This window comes from Apus apus, chromosome 3, assembly GCF_020740795.1.
Source record: "Apus apus isolate bApuApu2 chromosome 3, bApuApu2.pri.cur, whole genome shotgun sequence".
NCBI classification, from domain to species: Eukaryota; Metazoa; Chordata; class Aves; order Apodiformes; family Apodidae; genus Apus; species Apus apus.
In genome coordinates, this window is record NC_067284.1 from 108,977,545 (window position 1) to 108,997,104 (window position 19,560).

Consider the following 19,560-nt stretch of genomic DNA (forward strand, 5'->3'; position numbering starts at 1 on the left):
TGATTATTCTTACTGACTCTGCTGGGTTTTGTAAACAGAATGCGAATTGTTAGTGGGGCAACTGGGTGCTCAATTCCAGACTTTCAAAGGGACAGATCCTGAGCCATTACCTAGATGTGTGCTCCCAATAAAGTCAATAAGCTCCTAACAGGAAGGCTGTGAGACCAAGCTCTTTGTTTCATCCTTATGCAAAGTCATATGATGATTTTTCCATTCTCTTGGTGGAATGGCCATTGATTTTCTACCTAGAATGGAGCCAGCAGTGATGACTGATGCAGGACCACACGGGTCCTGATACAAACAGGGACTCTATCCCCATATATGAAGCTTTCTGGTACATATAGAGTGATCAGGAATCACTTACTTTGCCTGTAACTTGTTATGTTCTTGAGTCTTGGTTGTACTGAATTTGGTTTGATTAATTGCACAAGCTGAATTTGTGAAATGGTTCCATAAAATGTGGGAGAATTTGGTCCTTCTCAGACTGTGACTGTGTTTGGTTCAAGAATAGGTGGAAAACTATCTTATGCCCTCCAGCATTTGTATCGTTTAAAAGGCCCAATTCTGCAAATCTTACTCTAAAAATTACAATTAAAGAGGCAAAAGCTACTGCTGGTAGAAACAGCTGGAGCTGCCTTGACTTACAGTGAAATTTCCTCACATTTCTGACCAGGTAGAATTTGACCATGTTGAATTTGGTCATGAAGAGAGCATTAAAGCCTAACAGAGCATCACAACACCTTTTTGAAGTGGTTTAGTAATGGTTGTTGGCCCCATTTTACAGGTGTCCAACTCTCCTCCCCTCTTGATGGGTGTTTTAGCAGAAAAGGATCTGGTGCCATGCCAGCTTGGCTGTCAGATTTCAAAGAGCATTGATATTGTTGATACTGGGCTGATACTGGTGACTGAAAGAGAAGGTAAGAGCCATTGCAAGTGGTTCAGGGTTTCTGTGGTTATACAGAAGAAAACAACGTAGGCAGTGGAGAGGGAGATGAATGAGATAAAATGAAGGTGCACACCTTCACGTGTTTCATAAAGGATGTTATTAAGAGAGAAGGAACTGTTTTCATATGCACAAAGGGAGGGCATTTGGGGTTGCTAATCTGGAAATCTCTTAATACTTGCTTTCAGACTGACTCAAAAAAGTGTGATGGAAGAGATCAAAGCAGGACATGCCTTCCCGAACTGGGCACAGGTTCTCCATGTCCAGAAGAACAGTGTACAGGAGGTTCAGGTTCCCCTCAGGGGAGCCCAACGCTGCACCCACATGGTACTCAGTGGTGCTTCTGTGTCCAAGGAGTTTTTATAGAGGGCAAGGATTTTTAGCAATGATGGAGCTTCATCTGCAAGGTTCAGGGGAGAATAATTAGATATAGAGAGCTTTCTGCAGGTTCACAGGTTATTAATACAGTGAAACTCATCTGATCATCTGCTTTGAACCCAGCTGTAAGAGTTCCCCAAGTTAGATATCATTTGAACTTGAAGATAACCTTTGAGAATGAAAAAAAAACAAAACACACCAAAACTCAGTTGGTCTTAATTTAAAAATTTCCATGGAAGCAAAATCCACCACAACCTTTGGTTACAGATGCTAATTAAGCTTGCTTTGGAAATGTGGGTCTTATTACTAGTCTGAATTTGTCTAACTTTAGTTTCCAACCATTTGAACTTGCTATAACTTTGTCTGCCAGATTGCAGCACCAATTTTTATTTCTGAGGTTCGAGTGGGTTCCTGTGGTGGTGACAGATAACAGCAAGGAGGTGGGTAAAAAAGGAGGTTGCTGTGGGATGTCTCAGGAAGATGACAGAAGCCATAGGAAATGGGACACAGAGCTGGTTTGACATGTGAGGAGGCTGGAGGGGCACCATGGAAAAATACTTTGGTCATTTAAATTTGCTGTGAGTTTGATTAAATACTGGAAGTTCCTTTTGCTAATCGGCTAAACTCTTAAAGTATCCACTGAAAGGGAGTTATTTTTGGTTGAACTGGGACTCTGCTTTTCCAACCCACCTGAAAAAAAGCACTGAGAAAGCATTTTTCAATGACTTTGTGGGCTTCTGCAGTTCCTTTAGGTATTTTTCTGCTATTATAGTTGCCCAATTATACAGTTGCTCCCATTTTTGCCAACAAAATGAATTTAATTCCTGACCCACTACCCTAGGTGGAGATACAGGAATAGGACAAGATACACCTAGTTTTCATACACTGTTTAACCTTTCATGTTAAGACATGCAGCTGTAGTCATGAGGACTTTTTCCTCTGGGTTTAGATAGCATTTTCTCTGTCAAAAGCAAAGACAAGCCTGCAGCTCAGAGCTCAGGCTGTGGCCCTGTTGAGTAGCAGACACCCCCAGCCCGAGCAGCCTCTTTGCTCTCCACGTTCATAATTATTCCATGGGCAAATTTGCAAATAGTGAGTTGAAAGTGCGTTAAACCCTTGGGATTGCTTGGACCATGCAATGCTTTTGCTGCCTGAAGAAGCTTATTTGTGGCAAGAGTTATCATACACTTAACATAGGAGGTATTGTGTTTTCAAGGTGTATGTGGAGGAGGAGAGGAGCCAGTGTGCTGTATTTTCAGTCCTGTCTCAGCCATGTCACCTCCAAGCTTCCCAGTTATTTTTCCCAGAAGTCTCTCTAACCACCCACTTGACCTTTTATGCTATGAATATTTGCTGTAATATGTAGTTTTGTAATGTAGAAATGCTGAGTGTAGGCAGCAGGAGAAAGGCTCCTTGGGCTCTTGAGAAAAAGAGGAGCAGCCAAGCTGAGAGGAGAGCACCAGCAGAGAAGAACAGCCTGCTGGATTTCCAGGAAAGATGAATTCTGATAGCAAAATGGAGGGGTAGAGCATCTCACATCAGTCTTTCTGCCTCTTAACACCACATTTCTCTGGCGATGAGACATGGAAGGTGGTATGCTTGGATTAGGAGTCTTACCCACAAAGCCTCTTTCATTTAGCTTAGATGAAAAGTCCCTACACAGGCTCCAGTGATGCCACATGTGTGGTTTCCACTCATTTTTAATGATTAACTGGGCAATCGCTGTCTCATCCATGGGTGTTTTGTGCTCTTTTCTATTAAAAAAGCACTGTCTAGAATTGGCATAATATTACAAAGCTGGCAGCTAAACGTATGTCCATCTTGTTTTTAGCCTATATAATTAGTCTGCTAAATGGACTTGCTGGAAAAACAGGATTAGAGCACAGGTACAGAAGCAAGGCACTTTATTTTTAGGTGATAGATGTCTGTAAAAACACAGCTTGCTGTATTTAATTCTGTGCTGAAATGATGTTCTGTGTTGTGTTGAAAGCTGAACCTGGGAGTGAAAGATTTTTGGTGAACTGGAGATCAGTTCCCTTGCCAGTGCCCTTGACAAAGCTTTTTGTGAGGTTTTGACTTTAGCTGGAGCTCCCAAGTTTGACAACTGCAGGAGGTGCAGTTCAGTGACCAAAGTAATGGTTGTGTTTGTGAGTAGCTGATGGGCCCTTGCTGGAATCACTGCTGACCCGCACGATAGGCAGTGGTTGCTGATACCTGTTTGTATTGCAGTAGCGTCTGCTAGTCCCATCCCAGTGTGCTAAGGACTACACAATTAAAGAAGGGGAGGGAAAAATAAGAGAGGTCAACTCCATCCTCTATTAATTTACATTCTTAAATACTGTACAACTGATTACAAAATGTACAACATAACACAAGAGGGAACTGAGGAAAGATGAAGAGAGCCAGAGAGGTGATAGCAGTGGCTGCAGCTTTGCAGTAGTGAGCATGGGTGAGAAGGTAGTGCAAGGATGATGTTTGAAGGAGGGCACTGAGGTTGTTCTGTGGCTCTTCACCTCTTCCCAGGCTTCAGGGGCAGCAGGAAAGAAAAGCACAAAGCTGCCCTTTGCAACTTGTAATAAAAGGGAAGCAGTGTTGGTCAGCATCATCATCAAAAAAGCTAAAAGTGGGGCAGAGGATCAGCTCCACTGCACTAGACCAAGGGTCCGTCTCAGGACCCATCACCTTCTCAGCATGGCTAAAAGTGGTCACTCAGTTCCCCTGGGGTGCAAATCTAGAATATGTATGTTACCAAGCTAAGCTGTAGGGGTTCCCAAAGCTGGAGGCTTATATTTGTGTTTAATAGCTGTTGATAGATCTCCGTGAATCTACTTGCCCTTTAGGTAGGTGGGAATAACCACAGAGGAGCCACTAGATCAATTCTTCTATTTTCTATAGGTCTATAGAGTTGTGGCCATAAAGGACTGATGGGCATCTCATGAGATCATATAATATGTGCCCCTCTGTGCAGAAATAGAATCAAACATCTGCAGGTCATTCCTGTTAAGTGTAGCCAACTAGTTATGTGTGTTGCTGCCACTAAAAACAAAAATAAAACCAGGTCCCAAAGAAGGAAAAATCCCAGCCAAAAAACTTCATCAAGGTTGAAATAGATCATGTTGGTGCAGTTAAAAGATTTTCGAAAAATAAACTTAAAGGAAGTCTCAGCTAACATCGTAAAAAAAAGTAATGAATAAATAAATGCTTGAGAAGTGATGGGGACTTTAGAAATACATCTGAAATATGCCTGGCCTTCGAATGAGGCAGCTGGCCACAAAGTGGGAGTCATCATTGTATCGTGGTGGATAGACCTGTCAGCATTAACAGAGGCAAGGTTTAGAGTAGAAACCTCTGAAAAAGAGCATAAACATTTAAAAGTCCCTAGGGTGCAGATTGCAAAGGCTGGGATCTGGACTGAGGACTGAGGACTGACAATTGGATCTTCTGCAAAGGTGACTGGTTTTCTAAAACAGAAAGAAAGCAAGTGCCTCAAAAATACCAGGCGGGCTGCTGACCCAGAGTCTCTGCAACATAAGCCTGAGATGAAATGGCTCATTGGAAGAGGCGTCTTGCAGAAGCTCCACGGCGGAAGTCCCCGGGAGCTGGGATGTGGATGCTGGCATGGCTGGAGGAGCCACAGAGGAATCCTGGCAATGGGAAAAAGGCACCTCTCTTCCCCCTTTCTTCCCTCTTCCTCTCTCAAATATCTCCCTCTAAAGGGACTTTTTTGTTTGTTTTTGTTTTAGTGTTTTGTGTTTGATTTTGATTCCTGCTAAAAGCCAACCCATGTTATTTTTTTTTATTGGTGAAAAGGAGCACAGGGGAGGATCTAAGTACCACCAGAGCCTGTTTAGGAGCCATCATACTAGATTCCAAAATGAGATAGGAAGCTGGGTTTAAGGGTCGTCCAAATCCAACCAGTTCCTAGTTTGGCCTGGCCCACGTAGGTGGGCCAGACTGGTTTGGAGCTGTTTTGAGGACAGGCTGCTTGCCCATGGAGGAAACCATTCCCAGTCACAGTGGAGCTGGAGCACGGTGCCTGGTCCTCAGCTGGGCCAGCTTCTGCTCTCACTGGTCTGCTCTGCAGATGAGCTGGAGGGGCGTTTAGCTTGAAGCTATTCTATCCATTGCTTTCTCAAACAGATGAAGACAAGGCAGTAATTCAGGCTGACTTTGTGCACTTTTTTATTTCAGATGTCAGAATTGTGAATGAAAGTTCAATTTAATCCAAGTTCTCTTTACTCTGTCTGACTTCCACCTTTTCTGTGTCCTCACCTGTTGAAGAGCTTACAAAAAATGTCTGATGGGTTTTGCCTTTAATCTTTGTAACTTTACTACATCGTCCAACAAAGGATTTAGTACTATTTTCCAAACTGTGCTGCTGAACTTTGTCATTTGGCTAATATGAAGTATTAAAATATCCATCTTGTAGCAAGCGAAGTTTAGCCAGGAAAATCAAATTATATGCCCGAAGTCACAAAACAAATCAGTAGCAAGAGCCAGAAAGGAATGCATCACATTTGCCCTTTTAACAGCTTAATGGATAAGAGGGGTTTCTAAACGTGGGGGGTTTTTTGTTTCTTTTTTTCCAGTATGCAATTATTCTGTGCAATATCTCCATGTTACATTTATTTTTACCAGCCCAGTTAGAAACTGTTCAAGCTCTCTTTTGAAATAAACTCAAAGACCAGTCAGGTTGTCCAGACTTAACTACAGGTTTAGTTAGACTTTGGCGGCAGCGTGTACATTTCTACAGCCAATAGCAAATATAAGGTGATGAGTCTTAATCTAATCCTCTGTTACAGCATTGTAGTATCTCACATTTTCCGTGAGCTCTGACCATGCACTTGACTGTTACTGTAGTTTATCTGAGACAGGGGTTTTGAGTTTGGACCATCAGTAGTGATTTGAGCTGCTAATGATTTAGCCGAAGTTGCCGTACAGCAAACATCCTAAAGCATGTTTATGACCAAAGCCTGTTTCTACTTCTCATCAGCAGTTTCCTGGGAAGATAAAAACCATATTCAGACTTTACACTATGGAGAAGAAGTATGTATTTAGAGGTGTTCAAAGTTGGGCTTGTTTAACCTTCAGCTCAGCTGATGAATGGAGATGCTGTGTGGACAAGTTTATAATGGATTGAAGCTTAGCTTACAGCAGTTTGCCTCAACTTAGTAAGAAACTCAGGTTGGGTCTGAAATGAATGAAAAAAAAATACATAGGGAAGGCTTTACACTGCTTTTATTAAATGAAATTGAAAATCCTACATTGTTAAAGTGGTGCAATGCTGAATACCGAAAGGGATATACAGTGCCTCTAGTCCTGCTATACAACTGTGTTTAGCAGTCTGTGTCCTGCTGAATTTGGTGGCAGTTTGGTATCCAATTGGGCACTGAGTGCTGAAATGAATGGATTGAAACCTCTGTAGGTCTTTGCACTGCTCAGTATTTTTGAATCTTGGATATGAGAGCTGCAGCTCTAGCTAAAACAGCCAGCAGTTGCATGCTAATATTTCCTCCATCTCCACGAAGCTTGTGGTGACTCAGGGCACGTCTGCCTTGCACAGTGGCGAGTCCTGCTCTGTGGCTTGTTGAAAGCCACAGCTTTGCCCCTGCAATGCTGAGGGTCATGATGTCCCTGAGCTTCTCTTGCTCTGTCCCAGCAGACGGGTGTAGGGGTTCAGTTTGGTCTTCACCCACGCATCTCTGCAAGGCTCCTCCACACCCTGGTGCTTCAGAAATTCCTTTGACCAGTGGGTCTTGGGTCACACTGACGTGTTTGACAATTTTATCATGGCCTGACATTACCGCTGTTCATGTTACTTGGGGCAGAAATGTTGTGTTCTCACTGTAAGGAAAAAACCTCTGGCCGTCGCTGGGTGAGTTATTTTCCACTGTTTTCACTCCAACAGCGTTATTTCTCCTGCTGCTAAAATCCTTAACCAAAGATGGAAATGCCTCCCTGGTATCTCCCCTCTCATTCCTCCAGTACCCAGAAGGTCTCAGTGGGCTGAGCACCGTCATCCCCTCCACAGCGGCTGCTCTTGTGGACTCCTGCTCAGCTCCTGCCCCCAACACAAGCAGCCGCTTTCAGCTGCCTCCCGGCAGGACGAGGTGTGTGTGTTCCCCCTGTGGGTACATGGGGCTTCATGCCGGGGAGGAGGAAAAATAAAACAACATTATGGCCCTGAATGTGGACAGGGATTGAGGCTGGAAGTGTCCGTTGAAGGGAGAAGTTATTTTGGAAGGGAAAAGTGTGTTTTTAATTGTTTAGATGAGGGGGTTTTATGGATGTCTGGGGGCTGGGGAGGTGCCTTTTCTTCCTCCATGTACAATATTGTTCAGAAAAAAAACCCAAACCAAAACAAACAAAACAATTGGACTATCTACATTTGTGAAATTAAGTTTTTTTGGCCAGAAGCGTAACAGTTTGTAGGGTTTGATTTTTCTCTGGAAAAGAAAAAAAAAAAAAAAAAAAAGGCGTTTTGAGAACAAGGCCTGGGTAACCAAAATATGTTTGTTTTTGTTTAAATTGCTCAGCAGAGAAATCGTCTCTTGTCTATTGTTAAGAGAGAGGTTTCAATCAAAGGCAAATTCTACATATTCTAAAATATACAGACAACTCTTTGAAAGCAAAGCCAAGGAAAACTTTAAAAGAGACCTTCTCCTTGATGCAGAAGTTTTCAGTTAGTTTACTGTGCTGAGGCTTGAGTGGAAAGAAACAGCCTGAGAAACAAATCACAAATCCCCGTTTCGGAGACGGAAGTTGGGGAGAGCATCGTATTAATAGCACACAAGACCTTTCCACAGAGCTTCTCGTCTAGGGCTTTTCCAGCAGCAGTGAGAAGAAGGCTTTGCAGTTCGTGGGGACTTTTGTGTTTGGATTTGGCTGTGGAAGGTTGCAGAGTGAGGGAGCAGAGGGCCTGATCCTCTCATGTTGGGTGGTCCCTCCAACTGCGAATAACCCTATTGAAAACAGAGGGACTATTTGTGGAGTCATTTGTTTGTCAGGAAAAGTAGGGTTTGTAGGATACAGCCCCAATTAGCAGCCAAATTCCTGGTTATTTTCTTGTGATAAAAACGTGGCTAGCTGTCACAGAGATGCACGTAGCATCTCTTTGGTTCCTGTTTGAACTCCTGCCACTTGTTCCGTGCTTCTTCCCGCTTCCTTGGCCGTGCAAAAATTATTCCGGCACCATGCTAGCTCAGATGAGCTGGCTGCTTCCCTCCTTCCCAGGACTGATGTGGCCTCCCAGCCCTTTGCTGTGCTGTTTGGGATCAGCAGGGCTTGGGCTCTGGCATCCCTAGCTCCTGCTCACTGGTACCCATCAGAGAGGGCACCTGGAGGTTGGTTGCTCTTGACCTTCAGCTCCTGGAGCACATCAGGCAGATGGTGTCCGCTTCCTGCCTGACATTGCTGCCCAACACGGCATCCCCACCATTAATCCCGCTTTTAATATGATCCACGTAGGGTCAGTCCCATCCAGAGGACGTAATCCAGGGCTTCTCGGGAGAATCACTTAGCAAACAGTTGATCTCAGAGCTGCAGTTTTTGGAAATGCTCTGGATTGCCTGCACAGGCTCCCACACAGCGTGCCCCCTGCCTGACCCATGCATGTTGGTGCAGGCAGGACGAGGGTCCAGCTGCCACCCGCTGCTGTCCCCCCTGTGCAAGCTCAGTGTGCCAGGGGACACTGGCTGAGCATCCCAGGAGCCACAGCAGCACCCAGAGCAGCACCGTTACTTGAGGGAGGGAGAAGTGTTCTCATTAGTTGTATATTTTTGTCTCTCCCTGTTTTGTTAGCCATAAGTCATTAGTGGTTTTTAGTTGTTTTTTTTTTTTCTTCCCTTCTTTCCCTCTTGAAATAAGGGCTGAAAGGGTAGATTTGTCCTTTTTCTTTTCCTCTCTTTTTTTTTCCTTCTTATTTTTTTTTTCTTTTCTTTTTTTTTTTTTTTTGGCTAATCTGAGGCACGCTGCCACATCTGAAGCCACTTGGCTCATTATGGATTTCATGGAAACTGATTCCCTGAAAGTGTTTCCATATGTGTGTTCCCAATATATCCCATCCTTTTCTAAATGGGAGTACAAACTCGCACACGAGCTGGAAATGGCTTCAGGATGTGACAGAGAAGTCATATGACTGGAGTGGCACTGTGTGTGGCCCTCTCTGAAAGACACGGTGTCCTGTGTGCTGGCTCCCATCCTACAGTAGATCCAGTTTCAAAGAGTATCTTCCTTCCCGGCTTCTTAAAAACTCTTAATCAAGAATGAGCAAGGAATCTGCCATCCTCAGGAGGGACGCCTATTAGCTGAAGGAGATTTGAAAGGAAAATTTGCATGGGGAGGAAAAAGAGGGGGTTTAAAGGGTGAAACCATAGAGCCATGCCAAGGGCTTCGCCCCCCTCCCCATCCCTGCAAAACATAGTTTCTTTGTGTCTGCTTGAGGATCAGATGGTATTTCTGAGTTGCTAGTATGCAGTGGAAAAGTACAATTCATGACAACATTGGAAACAAATATTTATACTGGATAGTTGAGGCACATTTTTCAGAAAAAAAAAAAAAAAAAGAAGTAATAAAGTAGACTGCTAGTCCCAATGTATATTATCTTCCCATTCACTGGATTTGTGTAGGATCCTTGTGCTGATGCTCACCATCACCCTGCACGCATTACAGCTCTCAGCCCTGTGGTTTCACCCCCTTGTTGTACACAACGCGCTGAGGTTGCTATCCAAGAAAAGCCTCAAATGTTCCTTCTGATGCATTTCGGCTGGGGTTGGCGAAAAAGCAGCAGCGGCTGAAATTCAGGCAGGAAAAAACTGGGGGAAACTGCAGCGAGGGCAATACGCGCCTGCGTGCGTGTTTGGCCACGCAGAGCTGCAGAGCTGCTGGACTTATTTCCAGGAAACGTTATTTACTTTTTGTTTTCAGCGTAACTCGTAAATGGCCTGAGACTTTAAACAAGCAGAGGGCTTTTGATATACTACCATTCCTTTCACCTGAATCACCCATGACAGCTCAAGACTGATGTCACTGAGATGAGATGAGATGAGATAGTAAAGACAGAGAAGTTCAGAGGCTCCCCATCACACCAGGTCGTTGGACATCCAAGGGTGGCAGGTCACAACCACTAGCCGAGGACGCATTGCTGTAATGTGACCATTTGTCCCCCTCCTGTGGTTCTCATTAGAAAGGTTTATGAGTCCTGTGTAAGTGAAGCTTCACAAGAGGCGATGTCTATAAATGAGGCAGTGATGACTGATGCTTTCATAGGTCCATTTCTGCTCCAAGCAGTCCATCTAGGAGGGGTTTGTTGTTGCTTTTTTCCACACACGGGAAGATTTTCCATCCATTGATACTCCTCAATTCAGGGTGAGCTACCTCTTGAGGTGCAGCCAGCAGCTGTGTTTGGATGTATAATGTCACCCAGCAAGGCTTAAGTGCCTAAAGAAAATCACCTTCTTCCAGCACAATTTGTCCAGCAGAAAAATCTTATTGAGGGGGCAGGGCAGGTAATGATGGAGCCCAGGCTGGAGAAGTGCAAAGAGACCCTGATTTTGCCGTTAAGCAATGTAACAGCTCTGCCTGGGAAACACTCTCCTTTATGTGCACGAGTGGTACTTTAATGGTTGTTACTAATTATGTTATTTATGGGGTGTTTCTCCCAGCAAAGGGCTTAGGTGCTGCACCATAAATTCAGTGAAAACATCTATCTGCAAATTAATCCGTGGTATTTTAGGTGTCAAAGTGCTGTTACCTAAATACCAGGAGGCACAAGTGTGCTGTGAGCTGGGGTATCGAAGGATGGCGAGATGAGATGCACTAGAATTAGGTTCTCCCCTGTTGTGCAGGAGGCTCTGAAGGGGTTAAATGTTCCTTCCTCCCTCTGACTTTTGTGAGACTGCTGTGCTTAATAATGTTGCTTTTTAAATGGTCCCAACTAGGCCTTGAAGTTAACACCTTGTTGAGGTGAAGGAAAGAGGAGGGGGGGCCAGCTCACACCTTTTCTGCTGCTATTGTTTGCCAGGAGACAGGCTTGGGGTAGTGGGGGAAAACTTATTATTTTTTTCCTTGCTTCCCCTCCCTAGCCCTCCTCCCCACCCCCACCCCAACCCCAAAATAAAATGGCATTAAAGAACACACCATTTCCTATGACTAATGGTTGCAAATATCCAGACAATGGGCCCTCATCAAGTGAGGGGGAGGGAGAAACCCCATGTGTTATTTCTGTGGTGCTGCTGAACCATCACCCTTGCAGCACCACAGATACATCCTCTGTAGTAGATGCGTGGTCAGAGTGTCCCTGAGCCCCAGCATGAAGATGGGCACCAGCATAGGTTTGCAGGATCAGGACCTAACAGCTACAGCAAGGAATAGATACAGGAGGAGGTGGTTTGGGATGCTCTGGGAATTGGAGTCGCAGGTTCCATCCTGCAGCAGCATACAGGGGGAAGCTGGTATGGCACCTTTGGAGAATCAAAGTCTTGCCTGGAAGGAGGAAGGAGAGGGATCATGCTGTGTGTGACCCCTAAACACTTACTAGCAGAGGCAGTTGACAAGAATTTAACAAAATGAAGAGCTAAATTGCACTCTCCCCCGATACAGAAAGATGCTTGGGGAAAACAGAGCTAGCAGATAATCGCTCCCCCCCCATCCAAACATGTTGCCAAGAATCCCTAAGATTGCCAGACAAAGTGCTCAGAAATTGGTAAATGTCAGTACTTAACGTTGCCTGCACAACTTTAAATCAGCCTCATTCTGCTTATGCATTATATTACAGATTTTAATTACAGTATCACATGATACTTTTCCCACGGGATTCCTGTCTCATTCAGTGCACAGGATGGACAGTGCTAACTTAATGAGCAGCTCTTCAATATTTTGTTTTCTTCTTGTTCTTCACATTTCCTCAGGCCTTGCTTATTGCAAAGCATTTCATTTTGCTCTGAAGAAGGAATTCTTAATTTTTTGATGGACTTTGCTGAAATATGTATTCTATAGCACTTGTATACAGCTTGTTGCACTGCAATATTCCCAAGAAAGAAAGGAATAATCTCTTTTAAAAAGGGTGCTGAGAATGACTCTAGGTCTTGAGTAATTCAGTGCACCTTCTGTGTGTCCCCTACAGCAGGAATTTTTTTCTGTCTTTAGCCTTATGTTCAGACTTGTGGTCCTTTTGGCTTCAGCACCAAAATTTCGGAATATTTCACTCACATGTAAATCAGAAAACAAGATCTTTGCTGGACGTAGAGAACAAGAGAAATAAAAATGTGATTTGGATAGATTTCAACTGAGTCGCATAGAAGCTGTGTGGCAGAAACACGTACAAAATCCTGTTTGTCCAGGAAAATAATGGAGTGTCCCTGGTCTTGTTCACTTCACCCCTTCTCATTTCTTCCAGCAGAGGATTTGGTAGGTATGTAGTCAATGATCTTCTGTATTCCTCAGCTTGAGACATGTCCAGAGGAGGTCAGCTTGTGTGCTGCCTGCAGGAGGGTTCATGTAAAACGAATTGCACCTTCCCCTGTAACTGAATGATGTATTGTAGTGTTATGGAGAAGTAACTTCAATGCTGACATTTCCTACCTTTCTCACCCTTCACGTGGTAACGTTAATAGTGTCCTTTTTTTTTTTTTTTCTCTAGTTGTGTTTGTAGTTTCACAAATTTCTAAAAAAAGCAAACTGAGTAACCCTGCCTTCCCAAATTTTTCTGTGCAAACATCCATGTAGACCATCATTTAGCTCCTTTTCTGCAGGACATTCCTGTGAATGGAGCCATCAATGGACCCATTCTCAACTGGGACTGGGGATTGGTAGGGATGTTCCTGTGCTTCAGCAATGATGGCAAGCATTTCAAAAAATGCTGGTACTTGGGACTCCTGGATTTCATTCCAGTCTTTGTACAAGTGTCTTTGTAGGGGCACAGACTCTTCTGCCCATTTTTAGTCAGAATGCTTAGGATTTGTTCATATTTGGCTAGATTTTCAGGGCAACATCTCTCACAAAAGCCACTCCTATTCCAAAGTTCAAGTCCTTACTTCAAAGCATGGAACTGGTACAGCTTTTCAAAGGAAGGCTCCTCAGAGTTTAAGATTAGTAAAACAATATATTTTTCCCAGCAGAAGAGTTTCAGCTGAAATTTTAAAAACAAATACATGCATAAATCACAATTTAGCCTGAGACAGACGCCCAGCATGGACTGTTTCAGCCAGAACATTTAAAATTTGGCAAAGCTGTAAGAGACTGAAAATTGTCTCATCATGTGAACTGTGTGGCATACTTCATACGAGGTGATAGTATCAGCTGCAAGTAATCCAAGCTGCACTCACAGTTCATAGACAAAGATGTTAGGGAAGGAAAAAACAATTTTAATAGATCAGTCAGTGCTACACCCCAGCCTGAACTGAACTACTGAACAAAAAAAAAAAACAAAAACCTGGTATTTGCTTCAACGAATCCTTTAACACTGAAATATTCCAAACCAAAAGTGAATAATTTACCTACTGGTAAATATATTTGACTACATGTAACTGAATTTCCTGGAGACAAACTTTTCAGTGACCTTTGAATATAGCACCAATCTGTTTTCTGGTATTCAGTGTTTATTCATTGACTTGATGTGCTAGATATTTCCCAGTGGGACATATGCATTAAGCCAAAGGAATCTTTTTCTTTGGTCATGATCTGATAGTATAAAATGACAAAGCAAATTGCAATATTTGTCAGTTATAAAATTATCCCATAACCCTTTAAAGTAGATGTCAGCTTGCTATACCCACAAGGAGTTAATCTATCCACAGTACATTATGATCTGCAATAACTGGAAGTGATTGACCAAAGTGCTGTAAACCTGGCAGAAATGTGTTGCCTTATTTTCTGCAAACCACAAGCACAGCTTATTAATTGAGAAATGAACATTAACTGGCATTAGCTGGCATCTGTAAACTGAAAAAAAGAGAAATGACCACAGTAGGCATTCAGCTGGAGACGGTAGAGCTGCAAAACTGCAACAGGTAAAATTGTTTTTCAAGCACGAATGCAAAACCATTTCAGTTGGCTGCTGGCAGATGCCCAAGTCTAGGGTTTTTAATGAGGCTTCTGCATCAAAATAAGTGAAACCACATGGAATTTTAATTGTTCTTATTCTAAATATGAAACAAACTGGAGCATATTCTTGAATCTGGGATGTTAGCATATATATTGGCATATTAACATGACCACTTTTCTGTTCTAAATGTATTGCTCTCAGAAAACTTGAGTACCAGGTTACAGTAGGGGGGAATCACTTAGAAGATTTAGAAACAGTTTAACCCAGGCTCTCTCAAATGAAAAGGGTGTTTTTTAAAAAATACACCTTTTTTTTTTCTTCTTTTTTTTTTTTTTTGTTATCAAGCATGGTGAGCTGATCAGACTGCATAGGGAAAGATCACTTGGTGCGCTTGTTGCCATGTTTCTTTTTCTGGTGGCACAAAATGAAGTCTAATTTCTTTAGAGAAGTCTGATTTCACAATCATGCAGCCACCATGTAGGCTGGAGGAACTGTGTTTCACCCATTTAATACAAGCTATCACGCGAGTGGGAATTCACAGATGCAAATTGTTTTCTTGCTCTGATGGAGGAACAATTAGCATAAATCTTTAATCCTGCTGGGGAGAGGAATAAAAAAATTATTTACTTGCACTGTCATGTTACTGTATTGCTGATCAACATTGTTATTTGTGCACAACATATACAGAGATGGGTGCCATACCCAAAAGACGTATATATCTTTCAAGTCCAGCAAATAACTAAACATACATAAATGAATATGCATCTGGTCTTTGCAAGTTAGAACCAAAATCAACCTTAACACAAGGAGGTAGCACAGAGAAAGGAGGAGGATGAAAATGCAGCAGTCAGATTGCATAGCAGTGAGGAAGGCAAGAAGCTGAATTTTAGGGGTGACTTTTAAAAAAGTTTCTGGACTCACTTAAAAAACAGGTTTTAGACCAGGCATCACAGACATTTTTTTCTGATCTCCAAAAATACCTTTACACAACGGAGATACAGAAGGCTGGGAACAAATCGCAACTGAGTGAAGGGAGTTACGGAGACAGCAAAAAGTACTTGGGCAAAAGGGGGGTTGGAGAAGTGAGTTTGCAGGAGCCATGCAGACACAGCCATGAAGGAGATAAGAAAGGGTTATGGTTATTTGGCCTTTGGGTAAGTAGGATTGTGCTTTACAAGCAACAGTAAAAACAAACAGGTGTGGATTTACTAGGGGATGTAAGGAGGTCTGTAGCCCCACATTAGAAATGCCTGTGTGGTGTGCAGATTCCCAGTCATTCAACACATACATGATCTCTTGACAGCACCCAGGCAGATAATATTTGAATCTAGCCCTGAAAGGGAGATTGCCTTTTAACGTGTAGAACTGTGTGGATAGTTTGTTATTTAAAAAAAAAAGAAAAGTATTGTTTGCAAAGAAATAAAAAATGCCAATGTTCTTCTACACCCTTGCACTCATACCAGTTCTACCTTTGATTGTAAAAGTCTTGTTTAGCTTCTGTCAGGGTAAACTAAAAGCAACTGCTCATGTTGAGAGAGTTGCAATAACACTAAAAAAAAAAAAAAAAGAAAAAAAAAGTATAAGTGGTAGCAGATTGAAATTCAGTATTTTGAGCAGCTGGGGAAATTATGTTCTAACCTTATATTTCCAGATACATATCAGACCTGTTCACAATATAAAGGATAGTGTTCCAAAATTACAGCTTTGAATCTGGGTGGTATCGCCTCTGGCTATTGTTTGCAGTTGGGAACGAAAGAAGTTGCATCAAGTAGTGGAGTGTTTGCTGTAAAGGTACAAGTTATATTACATTCCATGGTGCTGTGGTTGGAAGGGTTGATGATGGAGACAGACCCATTCACCCGTAGGTCACTGATTCGGTTCCAGATAAAGATAATAGTAATCACATTGTCATCAGAGTTTAAAATGGGCTTTTGCTGCCCATTTAAAGCTCTGTACTCAATTTCTTTTGAAACGGCAGATTATAATCCCTGGGCTTCAGGCTGCATGAGTTGGACACTTGGCTGGCTGTGGTCCAGGTCCTCCAGCCTGAACCCAAGCTGTGCCTGAGCTTTGCCTCCCTGCTGCTTTTATGTATTGCCTGATACTATATTGAAGGTGTATGTCAAATGAGCTAATGGAACAGGAGAGGACAGTGATCTAAATTGCAAAATGTGCCACACAAGGTGGCAAGGGCTGTTGAGTGTGTGGCTTAGGGTAGCAACCACTGTTGTGGATGCTATAAGGGGCCAAGGGATGGAGGGACTTCTACACAGCAGTCAGCAGGTCAGATCCGAAGGCTGTCTACAAGGAAAAGCCTTGCTGTGTCTTACATTGAGGATACGCCGTGTGTATCAGTGTTTGGCATGTCAGTTTGGCATCTAGAAGATGCTGTCTTTTCTTTTTAGGGAAATAAGAGATGGGTGAACCCTTTGGTCTAGAGGACTTTAAAACTGTAGAAGTGTCAGCTGGGAAGCACAGGGAGAGCCTGTTTGATTTCATTATTTTTCCCCTGTGTTTATACCCTGCTCTTTCCAGCTTGCTCTCTGTAAAAATGTATATATTTATCTACTGCAGAGTGGCTGATGCGTTTCTCTCCGTCTTATGCTGTGTTTCTTCACTAGGCTTTTTCTCTTTCTCCCCTTTCCCACACCCTCTTTGTTTTCCTCTTTTCTGGCTCTCAACACAAGCTTTCACCATCTTTTTCTTTTGCTCCTGTCCATCCCACAGTCTTCTAAGCAGATCACCAAGCTACTAACGTTTGCTTTCCAGTTCTGCTCCAAAACTTCGGGTGTTTGATGTGGGATTAGAAATTAGGCAAAATGAGTTTACCCGTCCCTGTTTTGCGTTAGACTCCAATTCACAGCGTTACCATCCAGACATGCACAGTAGCCATAAACTCTGTGGTCTTTTTTTTCAACTAGACTGCAAAGACTGCATATGAAAACAACTTTTTTCAGTGGCAGAAAAAGTGTTGGGCTTGTAATTTTCCATCGACTGCACTGAAAAGTAAGATTAGCATCTTTCCTACTAGCTCAGTGGCCTTGGTCCATCCTACAGATGCAGCAACTAATATTTTTCAGCCATAGGAAACAGCTGAACAGATTCTCACCTAAATACATTGATTTCAGGCAAGAAGTGGGGCTTAGTCACCCCCGGTATAACTCCCTGGTGTCAGTGATGCAACTAACTTGGTGTTGCCAACTCTTGCAGTTTTATTACAAGTTGCACAGTAATGTAGGCTGTTCTGGTAAACCAGCTCCCGACGGCGTGTACTGAGGTCGGAATCTCAGCTTTCGTGTGCAACCAGACCTGAGTTTCTTGAAAGGTTGTAGCAAAAGTCTAGAGACATGTAACCCTCAAAGCCCAGAAGTCAAATCAACTCCAAATCCACCTTTATTTTTTTGGCTCTTTTTCAATCTTTTGATTTTTTAGAGTTTTGGTTTTTTTTCCGGCCTGACTTGTGATCTTTGAACGTTCCAGGTTGGCAATGCTGCTCCCTCCATTGGCATCGGTGGAGTTAGACCAGGGATGAGTTTGGCCCAGCACTTGTAGAAGACGGGTGTATGACTCTGTTCCTTGCAATGTATTATTTGAAATGATCTGCTGTTCTCTTGGGGGCCAAAAGAAATGGGTTTACTTAGAAAAAATAAAAGTCTATCATCACTTGATACAAAAAATGGTATTTACAGAATTGTTTTCCCCCGTCTTTTGTTATAATTTTTTAGGTGCTTCAGAGCTGGGCCCATTTTCAGATCCCAGGCAGTTCACAAGCATTTCATCCCTCACTGAGAGCCGCTTCTCCAACCCACGAATGCACTATCCAGCCACCTTTACCTATACACCGCCAGTCACCTCAGGCATGTCACTGGGTATGTCCGCAACCACTCACTACCACACCTACCTACCACCACCCTACCCCGGCTCTTCCCAAAACCAAAGTGGACCTTTCCAGACCAGCAGCACTCCATATCTCTACTATGGCACTTCGTCAGGATCATACCAGTTCCCCATGGTGCCAGGAGGGGACCGCTCCCCCTCCAGGATGCTTCCACCGTGCACCACCACGGCCAACGGCAGCACGCTCTTAAACCCTAACTTGCCCAACCAGAGTGACGGTGTGGAGGCGGATGGCAGCCACAGCAGCTCCCCAACCGTCTTGAATTCTAGTGGCAGAATGGATGAGTCCGTTTGGAGGCCCTACTGAGATTTCTTCTCTAGCCGGCCTGACCGCTGCGAGCCAAAAAAACCAACCAAACCAAAAACCAACCAAACGGTCGACTAACTACGAAGTGCCTGTTTTTTTGTGTTTTGGGTTTTTTTTGGTTTTTTGGTTTTGGTTTTGGTTTTTTGTTGTTCTTGTTGTTTGGGGTTTTTTTAAACAAAAAAAAATATTTTATCGTTATGTGCAACTGTTTAGATGGGAGGATAATGGTCATAAATAACACCAGGGTGACCAACACACCACAACCCGTGTTTCAGATTATGTGGATCAAAGCACATTTTTTATTTTTTTTTTCTTGGAACCAATTGACCTTGTTTTATATTTAAGATGTACTTTTTTACACACACCAAAAAAAAAAACCCAAAACACTGCCCTCCTCTTTTTTTCTTCCCCCTCCTCTTCTTTTTTAATTTTTTCTGGTCTAGCGTGTTGTAAAATAACTATTGAGTACTTTTGCCAATGAGGAGAGAAAGGACTCCCCGGCTATCAGGAGAAACATGGTGATGCAAGGCAAAGGCTGCATTCCCTTTTATTTTTTAATTAAAAAAATACCCAACAACCTAACCATGAACTCCAGATACAGTTGCAATCATACAACGTATGGGACCCTCTTCAAACCCGTAGTGCAATTCAACTGGCTTGTATTGGTGCACATAAAAAGGAAAGCAAAGAGCAAGTTGCTTCCATTTTGCCATGATACATTCAGATGAAAACAGCTGTCCCAAAAAACTCTGTCCGAGCCTTGCTGCAGATAACAGTTGGAACTTCTCTGTGTTCATTGCTTTTTTTGGTTTGTTTTTGGGTACTTAAAGAGAACGAGTCTTGAAGTTAGGCTAGACAACCCTGGGGTTTCCTTTTTGCTTTTGTATCTATTCATTTTGCCTTTGATTAGCCAAAAAAACCAAAAATATCAACCAAAACCTTTAAAAACAAAATTTAAAATGTTCTTACTTATGCAAAGTATGAAAATGGCAA

The 19,560-nt window shown here is 42.9% G+C and overlaps 1 protein-coding gene across 7 annotated transcripts in view; it reads left to right on the top strand.

Annotated features, from left to right (window-relative positions):
* Nucleotides 1-18,568, top strand: part of RUNX2 (RUNX family transcription factor 2) — a 148,429-nt gene extending 129,861 nt beyond the window's left edge. For 4 of the 7 annotated variants that reach the window (XM_051615116.1, XM_051615115.1, XM_051615118.1 and 1 more), the window contains one exon: nucleotides 18,089-18,567. In XM_051615116.1, the coding sequence (XP_051471076.1) occupies nucleotides 18,089-18,567 (479 nt within the window). Of the gene's footprint in view, nucleotides 1-2,302; nucleotides 2,333-6,960; nucleotides 6,988-18,088 lie in introns of all 7 variants that reach the window. The other 3 variants (XM_051615112.1, XM_051615113.1, XM_051615114.1) reach the window with 2 other exon arrangements.
* The last annotated feature ends 992 nt before the right edge of the window (nucleotides 18,569-19,560 follow it).